General features: G+C 37.8%; 1 protein-coding gene across 5 annotated transcripts in view; it reads left to right on the top strand.

Moving 5' to 3' along the window:
* The window catches only part of MAGI3 (membrane associated guanylate kinase, WW and PDZ domain containing 3), a 262326-nt gene that overhangs the window by 176193 nt on the left and 73988 nt on the right, over window positions 1-12145 (top strand). For 3 of the 5 annotated variants that reach the window (XM_025289417.2, XM_025289420.2, XM_044944527.2), the window contains exons 5-6: window positions 6553-6730; window positions 10178-10257. In XM_025289417.2, the coding sequence (XP_025145202.2) occupies window positions 6553-6730; window positions 10178-10257 (258 nt within the window). The remainder of the gene's footprint in view (window positions 1-6552; window positions 6731-10177; window positions 10258-12145) is intronic. The other 2 variants (XM_025289418.2, XM_044944528.2) reach the window with 1 other exon arrangement.

Raw genomic sequence — 12145 nt, 5'->3', positions numbered from 1 at the left:
TGTTGAGAATTAACACAAGAATGCTAATATATCCCAATAGATGACATGTTATATAATAATGCTAAAATTTTTTCAAAGAGTTAGTGTTATATGAAACAACATTTTCAAATCATTGGCTATTAAGTGAACTTCTTTATGCAGTCTTTTGAAATTGTATTCAGAAAAGTATTATTGCTCATATAGTTGTTTCCACTTTTCTCTAGTATATATATATCCCAAGAATGTAATTCCCTTCCAGATTGATTTATACATTGGGTACCTTTTAATTTCTGTCACTTTCTCTACATAGAGAATAAATCATATGTTTTATTGAAATTATTCATTCAACAAATATCTGTTGAGCGCCTGGTAGACTACTAAGTGCTAGGCGTTGTTCCAAAAGCTGGAAATAAAGCAGTGAGCAAAACAGACAAAATCCCCTGCCTTCATGAACCTTACCTTCTGGCAGGAGAGACAGAATTATCCAACATAAATGAATAACGTATAGTAAGTTAGATAGTGCTAAAGAGAAAAAGCCAAGGAGGGGAAGGATAAAAAGTAGCTGTGGCCAAAGTTGCAATTTTAGATAGAGTATCAGAGAAGACATCACCAAGAAGGGGATATTGAAAGAAGTGTGAGAGTGAGCTCAGAATATCCTGAGGAAGAACATTCTAGCCAGAGGGAATTAATTATACTGTACAAATTCCCTGAGGTAGGAGCATCCCTGGATTATTCAGACAAGAGCAAGGAAACCAAGGTGGTTGGATACAATGTAGACAATACATTATATGTGGTTGGGGCAGAGTGCTGAAAGGGAATAGACTATAATAGTAACAATGAGGTCAATTGTTGACCTAAATAGTGGTGGGGGTGGGAGTGGTAGAAATGTATATTATATAGGATCTTATAGGTCACTGGAAGAATTTTGCTTTTTATTCTGAGATGAGAAACCATCGTGGTATTAAGTAGAAGAGTACCATGATAAAACAGGTTTTAACTTAACAGGCTCATTCTGGCTGCTGTGTGGAGAAAAGGGAGTAGGAAGGCATGGGCATATACAAGGGTGTTAGTTAGCAGGATATTGCAGTAACTTAAGTGAAAAATGACGACTTATACTCAACTTACACTCAGGGCTTCCCTGGTAGCTCCACTGGTAAAAGAATCTGCCTGCAATGCAGGAGACCTGGGTTCGATCCCTGGGTTGGAAAGATCTCCTGGAGAAGGGAACAGCTACCCACTCCAGTATTCTGGCTTGGAGAATTCCATGGACTAAACAGTTAATCAGGTCGCAAAGAGTCAGACACGACTGAATGACTTTCACTATACTCAATGAAAGCACGAGGTAAGAAGTGAATTGCTGCTGCTGCTGCTGCTAAGTCGCCTCAGTAGTGTTCCACTCTGTGCGACCCCATAGACAGCAGCCCACCAGGCTCCTCCGTCCCTGGGATTCTCCAGGCAAGAATACTGGAGTAGGTTGCCATTTCTTTTTCCAATGCATGAAAGTGAAAAGTGAAAGTGAAGTCACTCAGTCGTGTCCGACTCTAAAAGACCCCATGGACTGCAGCCTACCAGGCTCCTCCGTCCATGGGATTTTCCAGGCAAGAGTACTGGAGTGGGGTGCCATCACCCTCTCCAAGAAGTGGATTGAGTCAGTAACATTTGCCAACAGACTGGATATCAGGTATGAGAGAGCAGTCAAAGTAATCTCAGAGGGAGAGCAGTGAGTGGTCCTGAAGAGAGATCTTAGTTCCCTGCCCAGGAATTAAACCTGGGTAAAAAGCCTCTTGATGAAAGTGAAAGAGGAGAGTGAAAAAGTTGGCTTAAAGTTCAACATTCAGAAAACGAAGATCATGGCATCTGGTCCCATCACTTCATGGGAAACGGATGGGGAAACAGTGGAAACAGTGTCAGACTTTATTTTGGGGGGCTTCAAAATCACTGCAGATGGTGACTGCAGGCATGAAATTAAAAGACGCTTACTCCTTGGAAGGAAAGTTATGACCAACCTAGATAGCATATTCAAAAGCAGAGACATTACTTTGCCAACAAAGGTCCATCTAGTCAAGGCTATGGTTTTTCCTGTGGTCATGTATGGATGTGAGAGTTGGACTGTGAAGAAAGCTGAGTGCCAAAGAATTGATGCTTTTGAACTGTGGTGTTGGAGAAGACTCTTGAGAGTCCCTTGGACTGCAAGGAGATCCAACCAGTCCATTCTGAAGGAGATCAGCCCTGGGATTTCTTTGGAAGGAATGATGCTAAAGCTGAAACTCCAGTACTTGGGCCACCTCATGCGAAGAGTTGACTCATTGGAAAAGACTCTGATGCTGGGAGGGATTGGGGGCAGAAGGAGAAGGGGACGACAAAGGATGAGATGCCTGGATGGCATCACTGACTTGATGGACATGAGTTTGAGTGAACTCCGGGAGTTGGTGATGGACAGGGAGGCCTGGCGTGCTGCGATTCATGGGGTCGCAAAGAGTTGGACACGACTGAGTGACTGAACTGAACTGAACTGAACTGAACTTAGATGGAAACTTGGAATCTTGACCACCAGGGGCTAGAGGCTAGAAGCAAAGAGGCCCTTGTCTCTTGCCCCTCTTGTAAAGCAAGAATGTGTCAAGGAGGCAAAAACTGTAAAAACAGGTACAGAGTTTATTATTAGAGACATAGCACAATGTATGTAAGAGCACACAGAAAAATAGTTTATTTAACACAGAAATAAATACACATCCAGAGAGAAAGGGTATCAGTATCCTGAGTGAGGAGCCCAGTAAATCAGAAACTAGGCAGACACACACTCTTTGAGAGGAATGCTGGCGTCCTGGCTGAGGAGGAGCAAAGATGTGATTTACATCTCTTTCATAGGACAGTCCTGGGTCTTTGTTTCTATTTGGCCAATTATCTTATTTATTTTTTCACACCTGTCTGGTCCATGGACCCTTCCCAAGATGCATTTTTGCTAAGATGGATCCCACCACAGAAGCCTATGGGTGCATATCTACACTTATTATAGGGTGGCGCCCCCTCCCTTTTTGGCCACCAATAAGGCTTCCTTGCATGTGCAGACAGAGAAGTCTTCCTTGACCTCAGGAGTGGTTTTACTCCTCTTGACCAGCACTAGGTGTCTGGCCCGGAGGCCCAGTGTCTCCTACCTCAAAAGGCCACTCCAAGGGTTTTAACTTGAGTATTTGAAAGAATGGAGTTGCATGTTTTGAGATGAGAGATTTTAAGAGGAGTCAGTTTGCATTGGGAAAGGGGGCTGTGGTTGGGATATTTAAATTTTAGACGTTCATTAGACTTCCAAATGGAAATGTCTTGTTTAAAATTGAATTTAAAAGTCAGTGTTCTGGTCTGAAAATACATATTTGGATACCATCAGCATATAGCTTGTATAACAGTGACACCGAGTGAGATCACCAAGAGAGTAAGTATAGAAAGAGAAAAGGTCCAAGGTCTGGACCCTGGGAAAGCACTCTAATATACAGATATCAGGGAGACTGAGAAGAGCCAATGAGATAGAAGGGACACCAGGAGAGTGTCATGTTCTGGATGCCAGGAGAAGAGAATGTTCCAAGAAAGAGTGATCGTCATCTCAGATGCTGCTGATAGCTCAAGCTAGATGGGCGCTGAGAATCGATCATTGGGTGTAGCTATGTAGAGATAAGTGGTGACCTTGATAAGAGCAGTTTTACTGACAAGAGATCAAAAGCCTTGTTGGAGGAGTTCCTGAGGCAAATGGAAGAGTGGAAGTGGACGTAGCAAGTATAAACTCTTTCAAGGAGTTTTGGTGTAAAAAGGAGAGAAATGGAATGGGGTTGCTGGGAAGCAGGGAAAGAATTGTTTAATTTCTTTTCATAGAATGGAGAAATACCTTATTTTTAAATGGATGAATATGGTCTACTAGATAAGAAAGATTGGTGATATATGAGAGAGGGAGAATGAACTGCTGTAGGCAAGAGGGGATGAGGATATCTGCTAGAAACACAGAGTTCTTTCATAGTAACAGAAGTTAGAGTAAAATGGGCACAGTTCCTATGTAGATATATATGATGGTGGGAATTTGTAAAAGTTCTCTTCCTTTTGTATTTTCTCAGTGAAATAGGAAACAGGGTGACCAAATGAAATTCGGGATAAGGCAGAAGATTTAAGAAGGAAGATATGAAAGTTATCTAGGAGAGTCCGAGTGAAGGGACTAAAGAAATGTCCTCTGGTTGTCATACATCATTAAATGCCCTCTTGAAGTTAGTGATCATGAGTTAAAAGTGAACTAGTTAGTAGCACCTGCGTTCAGCTACCTATACTGGTGAAAAGTAGGTGGAGAGTAAGATTTAAATAGAATTATAGTTAAGTCAAGCAATATGATAAAAGTAAGGTAGGGCAAAAGGCCTCAGGAGTTTTTTTTACAAAGGAGCAATTATAATGGTAGATCATTGAATTTAAGTTGGATCTATTTCTGTTTTATTGACTATGCCAAAGCCTTTGACTGTGTGGATCACAATAAACTGTGGAAAATTCTCAAAGAGATGGGAATACCAGACCACCTGACCTCCCTCTTGAGAAATTTGTAAGCAGGTCAGGAAGCAACAGTTCGAACTGGACATGGAACAACAGACTGGTTCCAAATAGGAAAAGGAGTATGTCAAGGCTGTATATTGTCACCGTGCTTATTTAACTTCTATGCAGAGTACATCATGAGAAACGCTGGGCTGGAAGAAGCACAAGCTGGAATCAAGATTGCCGGGAGAAATATGAATAACCTCAGATATGCATATGACACCACCCTTATGGCAGAAAGTGAAGAGGAACTAAAAAGTCTCTTGATGAAAGTGGAAGTGGAGAGTGAAAAAGTTGGCTTAAAGTTCAACATTCAGAAAACGAAGATCATGGCATCCAGTCCCATCACTTCATGAGAAATAGATGGGGAAACAGTGGAAACCGTGTCAGACTATTTTTTTGGGCTCCAAAATCACTGCAGATGGTGACTGCAGCCATGAAATTAAAAGACGCTTATTCCTTGGAAGAAAAGTTATGACCAACCTAGATAGCATATGGAAAGGCAGAGACATTACTTTGCCAACAAAGGTCCATCTAGTCAAGGCCATGGTTTTTCCAGTGGTCATGTATGGATGTGAGAGTTGGACTGTGAAGAAAGCTGAGTGCCGAAGAATTGATGCTTTTGAACTGTGGTGTGGGAGAAGACTCTTGAGAGTCCCTTGGACTGCAAGGAGATCCAGCCAGTCCATTCTGAAGGCGATCAGCCCTGGGATTTCTTTGGAAGGAATGATGCTAAAGCTGAAACTCCAGTACTTTGGCCACCTTATGCAAAGAGTTGACTCATTGGAAAAGACCCTGATGCTGGGAGGGATTGGGGGCAGGAGGAGAAGGGGACGACAGAGGATGAGATGGCTGGATGGCATCACTGACTCGATGGACGTGAGTCTGAGTGAACTCCAGGTGTTGGTGATGAACAGGGAGGCCTGCTGTGCTGCGATTCATGGGGTCGCAAAGAGTTGGACACAACTGAGCGACTGAACTTAACTGAACTGAAGTAGGGCAAGGATGGGGCTGAGAAACAGGGAAAGGTAGTAAGTAGTAAGATTAAGACTTTATAGAACTTGGTCGAATAAAGGATGATTGGAGTGGAAGTACTATAAGGATGACACATAATTATATCTAGGGCCTCTTCTAAGGATCTCTGATTCTGAAGCATTGCCTGCAGTGTGGAATTATTACAGTTATATTATCTTTTAAGTTCTAGAAACAATCTTTAAGTATGTAAATTGTGAACTCCCTAGAGAGTAACCAAATTTTAGTATTCTTACCTACATTGTGAACTTTGGGATTCTCAAAGGATTTTAATATCACCAAGAGACAATTAAATTCAACAACAGGAAGTCTATTGAATTTAATTTTTAAAAACCAGTATTATTTTAAAGGCCTGTGTTAAATGTGCACAAGGCAGCTTGATACATACAGCAGTTAAGGCTGTGGGCCATTTAAATTCAAATCCTGGCTTTGCTGTTTATTATCTGTGTAACCTAAATTAACTTAACTTTACTGGGCCTTAGTTTCTTCATCTTGAAATGGCAGTAGTGATAATATATATGCACAGGTTTACTATGAGGATTGTGAGTTAATATATATAAAGCAGTTAAAATAGAGCCTGACCATGAACTGGAAAGGTGCTGCTGTGGCTATTAGTGTTAGTGTAATGGGTTTTTTTTGGTGTTTTTTTAGTTTTGTTATTTTTTTTTGTTAGTATAATATTTATTTATACATTTATTTATGTATTATATTGACATAATATTTATATATTTAGTGTATACAGAATTGATTCTAGTGTTGATTTTTTGCTTCTTTCCCAGACTAGCTTCAGAGGTGCTGAACAGAGTTAATGTCACCAGCAAATGAAAAAAAAAATATCAGTATATTTATTTTTTCAACAGTTATAGCAGAATATGGACATAGCAGACAAGGAAATTTGCAGTATATATCTGGGCATTTTGTTAGAAATAGGACTGTTTGAAGAGAGTGTAACTTCTATCTCCTTTTCACACTCTTCTGTTTGAATAGCAGAAAATAGAGAGAGGCATTCTGAGCCGTCTGATTGGATAAAGACCGTCCCAAGTTACAACCAAACAAACAGTTCCATGGACTTTAGAAATTATATGATGCGAGATGAAAATCTGGAACCACTGCCCAAAAACTGGGAGATGGCCTACACTGATACAGGGATGATCTACTTCATCGAGTAAGCAGATGTTTGTATCTTTTCCAATGTGCCCTGTCACTGTGCAACTTGCCTTTACATTTTTGTAACCTAATTTTACAAGACTTCCATTTCTTTTTTCTTTCTTTAAAAATATTTTTCATACAAATTACAGTTCATTCTTAATCTATTTCCCTGGATGATATTTCCTTTTTATTTGATATGGATAAAGAAATAATATGTTTGATGTCTAGTTTTATGAAGATAGAATTAAAAACATTTATCACTAATAATGAAAAATGCAAGGAATAAAGGGTATTTTGCTTTGCCTTTTTTTTTTGAAACCTTTTGGATTAATTGTCCACCTTAATGAGCATTTCACAAATTATCATCATTTGGAAGGAGGCCGTGTTTATTATCTTAGCTAAATATTTTCAGACCTAGATTTTGAGGTTGATGTATTCAGGTGATATAGTTAAATAATATAGGAGGAAAATATCACTGATCCTCAGAGCAATTGGTACAATATAAATTCACAAAAAATAAAACTATTGTATGAAAAAGCATTATTAATATAAGTACATTTTTTGGTTTGTAAGATACCATATGTATTTGATCAATCTAAGATTTTATATTTGTACCTGAGAACAAATATTATAAATAATTTTGCAAATATGTAATACGAAGTATTTTTATGTTGCCATGCAGATATAATTCTCTTTAAAGTTCTTTGCCCAGAGGTAGAATATGAATGTAGTAAGGTAATAGACTATAATAGTTAAATAACAATTAAAATACTGCAGCTGAATTACACTCAAAAAATATGTATGTACTCAGAAAGGAATTAGAGCTGGGAGACTTAAACCAGTTGACTCAATATGTTCCAAATTCCACAGCTTTCCCATACAGTGAGCACTGTAGTATACTAAGTGAGATTGTATTGTTTAAAAGATGTATATTTTATGTATGGTGTTCTCTTTTTTTTTTTTGTACCATATGTGGTACTTTATTGATTACATTATACATTTATATAGGCATTAATGACCAGGATTATACAAAAATGGACAAAATCAGGTACGCTCTTCTCTGTGGACAATTTAAGGTTTTTTTTTTTTAAGGGTAATTTAGATTTTTGACTTTCATATTAACTTTAAAACTAAACCCCCAAGTACAATGTAGAGTCACTGAAAGAGGCTAGGATGTCTTTAGAAGCACATTATGAGATTGAATCTGACAGTATTTCATCCTGCAAACAGAGGTAAGTTAGTACTTTCTGGGGGCAGAGGGGAGAATTTATAAAAGAAATGTTTTTGTCAGTAATCATTATTAAAATGTATTAAAGGCCTCAATGTAAGATCTGAAGCAATAGAAGACATAGGGGAAAAGCTCCATGACATTGAATTTGGCAAGGCCTTCTTGGACATGATACCAGAGCACAGGCAACAAAAGCGAAAATAGACATGTGAAACTATTTCAAACTTTTAAACTTCTGTGCAGCAAAGGGAAGCAATCAACAGAGTGAAAAAGCCACCTATGAGATAGAAAATATTTGCATACCATATATCTGATAAAGGGTTAATACTAGAATATATTGAATATTATGTGCTGCTAGATAAAGCTCTTGTTTGCTGTAGCTAATGTGGTTGGTCTGTGTTACTGCTGCTGTTAAATCATGAATTTGCAAAAGAGACTATTAATATAGGTCTATAGTCTTTAGCTATTTTGTTTTGAGTATAATAGACCCCATGAGTGTTTCTTTACTTTGGGGAATAATGAGTAAAGTCCTAGCAGGTCACCTCCATCTACTGATTTAGCAATACAAAGTTTGGGTCTTTGGAACCAAAGTTAAGCTTTTCTCAAGTAGCAATTTTGAAATGGGTTTAGCTAGATATGTCCATGATTTTTTTTTCCTCTAACAATCTACATGCTCATAGGCAACTTTAGAATCCTGATCATTTTCATTTTGCTTAAACTGATTTTACTGGTTTAGCTTTGGGGAAATTGTCTCTTTGACAGAATGGGTAACACAAACAATCTTGATTTCTCTTAGATTATCTATTATTCAGCATACAAAAAAAGTATTCCACAGTCTACCGACTAGCATCTGACCTGGCAATGTGTAGGAAGTGACTGCATAGCTAGCTCTGTAAGTAGCTCAGGAGTTAGAAAAAGCATAGCAGGTGTGATTAATTCCTTGAAACCACTGGCTTCATTTCCTAAAAGTGGTCAACATAGAGATTAGTGAGCTAATCTCTCCTTTGATCACATTGTTCTTCTTCCTCTGCTTTGATGAGTTTTAATTTGTATTTTATTGCCTTCCTATATATTTTCTTCCAGGATTTTTCTTTCTTTAATATCCTCATTTCAGATACTTAAACTATAACTCTGTCTACTCAGCAGTATTATAGCTTTGTTTTAGCATTAGTATTTACTGCATGGTGACCTGGGTCTGAAGCTAACTGATTGTGGCCTATAATGAAATGAAACAGACGTCGCTCTTTGAAAGCATCTGTGCCCTACTTCAAAAGGGACGAGGAGGATCTTTTTGTTCTTTTTTTTTTTCCTGTTAAATATGTGGTCCAGACTGTTGAGAGGGCTTCCCTGATAGCTCAATTGGTAAAGAATCCACCTACAATACAAGAGACCCGGTTCAATTCCTGGGTTGGGAAGATCTGCTGGAGAAGGGACGGGTTACCCGCTTCTGTATTCTTGGGCTTCCCTGGTGGCTCAGCTGGTAAAGAATCCCCTTGCTATGTGGGAGACCTGGGTTTGATCCCTGGGTTGGGAAGATCCCCTGGAGAAGGGAAAGGCTACCCGACTCCAGTATTCTGGCCTGGAGAATTCCACGGACTGTGTGGTTCATGGGGTCACAAAGAGTCCGACATAACTCAGCGACTTTCACTTTCACTGTTGAAAATTTAGTTTTGTAGAGTTGAGTTTTACTATACAGGTGATTTTTACTTGAATGTTGCAGAAACAGATACTTTAAAACTTTTTACATTATTTCACCTTTTTATTTTTAGAGAGTCCCGGTGAAGGAAGAGGCTCTGATTGTTCATCTCTTTATTCCCAATCCCCACACATCACAGGCACCTAAGAAATAGTGTTTTTTGGAAAGAGGAAGGAATTCAGCCAGCAAGAAAGCAGGCCTTTCAAGGGCAGCTTTTTAGCACAGTATGGGGCCATGTGCCCACCCTTTGAAACATTTTTGACTGCTTAGATAAACATCTGTTATTATGCACTTAGCGTTTTATCCCTTCTTTAGAGCCTTCATTCTCAATTAGTGCCTCTAGCATCACCTTTCCTTTATGACTTTTGAAGTAATAGTCTGAGAACAACAAGACTATTGAATCAGAGGTATACAAATGAAGCCTAGAGGAGATAAGTGTTCAAACATCATATACCTTTTATTCACTTTTTATCTTTGCTTTTGAAATACTTTTCTCCCTCTTTACTTTACTGTTTCTAATTGAAATCTTTGTTCTACAGCCACAATACCAAGACAACCACCTGGTTGGATCCTCGTCTTTGTAAGAAAGCCAAAGCCCCTGAAGACTGTGAAGATGGAGGTAGAGATTTAGAAACCTTTTATGCCATATTATTCTCTTTATCCCTTCTTGCTCCTCCTGCTTAGATAATGAATTTTCCAAAACCCTAAACAAACCACGATGTGCATATGCCCATAAGCAGTGGGGAGATATCAATCATTCTCAGCTGATTCTGGTCATTTTGTTATTGCATCTATTTTTATAAGTCTTTGATTTTTGAGAAATATACAATTAAATCCTTTAAAGAAAATCTTGATTAAAAATAAATTTGCCATTTTTTAGACATTTGTTTTTAAAACAAACTTTAAAAATTCTAAATAAAAATTTTAGTAAGTTAGGTACATTCTGAATCACAGAGTAACCTCATAATGCCTGCTACTCCCTCAAAAATATATTTAATTAAGTATCACTAAGATAGATATGCCAGTATCTATAATCCTTAGCCATTTAGAGCAGCAATAGAAAGTCAATGAAAGTTTCTAATATACCCTCCACCCCGCACACAAGAAAAATTATTTCTCTGAGAATCTTTATAATAATAATGCTTATATCTTATATATATATAAGATATGATATATAATAATATCATATATAAGATATAATATATATCTTATATATAATCATGCTTGTATCTTATATGTTATAGGTTCTGTTTAATGGTATGGTCTCACAAATAAGTATAGAATTTACCCCAACCAAAATGTTTGCTATGCCTTCTTGAATATAAAGTTTATTCATTTATGAATAAAATTTGCATTCCTTTTGTATGACTCTCAGAAATTATATTTAAACCTTAGTTAAAAAAAAAAAATGGGTGGATTAGGATGAGATTCAGATAGTCCTCCTAAAGATTAAATTTCGATCTATGAAAAAAAATTTAAGCAGAATTTATACATATTTTTTCAGCATGAGAGACTTTTTCTAGGAATAAGTAAAAAATGAAATGTTTAAAATTTATTTGTAATTATATAAAAAAAGGATACCTTAGAGTAAATCTATTGAAGGATGTGCAGTCCTCTACGCTAAAAGCTATAAAACATCACTGAAATAAATCAATGAAGACCTAAAATAATTGATGCAATATATTGTGTTTATTGATATACAATATAGATAGGATGACACATATTATTAATAATGATGTTCATTCTCCTTAAATTGATATCTAGGTTCTGTACAATCCCAATCAAAATTCTAAAAGTCTGTTTTTAAGAAACTGACAAACTGATTCTAAAATATATATGAAAAGGCTTCTCTGGTGGCTTAGTGGTAAAGAATCTCCCTGCAAATGCAGGACACACAGGTTCAATCCCTAATCCTGGAAGATGCCACAGACCAGCTAAGCCCATGCATCACAACTATTGAGCCTGTGCTCTAGAGACCAGGAGCTGCAACTACCGAAGCCCTCACGTCCTGGAGACTGTGCTCTTCAAGAGGAGCCACCACAGTGAGAAGCCTGCACATCGCACCTAGAGAGTGCCCCACTGTCCACAACTAGAGAAAAGCAGCAAGGACCCAGCTCAGCCAAAAATAAATTAAAAAAATTAAGTTACTTTAAAATATATATATATATATATGGAAATAGTGTACAAAGGCTTTAGTTAGCCAAACAGTCTTGAAAAAGGACAAAGATAAAGGACTTAGGCTACCAGGTTTGAAGGCTTACTATAAAGCTACAGTAATCAAGAGTGTTATCTATCCATAGGATAGACAAATGGATCAGTGGAACAGGGTAAGAGAATCCAGAAACAGATGCACACATATGTGATCACTTAATTTGCAGCCTAAGTGCCAAGTCAGTTCAACAAGGGGAGGAAAATCTCTAACAAATGGTGCTGAAACAGCTGGCTTTTCAGAAGGAGAAATGAACTTCAACTATACCTTTACTCCATATACAAAAATTAATTTCAGA

Source organism: Bubalus bubalis, chromosome 6 (assembly GCF_019923935.1).
Source record: "Bubalus bubalis isolate 160015118507 breed Murrah chromosome 6, NDDB_SH_1, whole genome shotgun sequence".
Lineage (NCBI taxonomy): Eukaryota > Metazoa > Chordata > Mammalia > Artiodactyla > Bovidae > Bubalus > Bubalus bubalis.
This window is presented reverse-complemented; position numbering and strand designations above follow the sequence as displayed.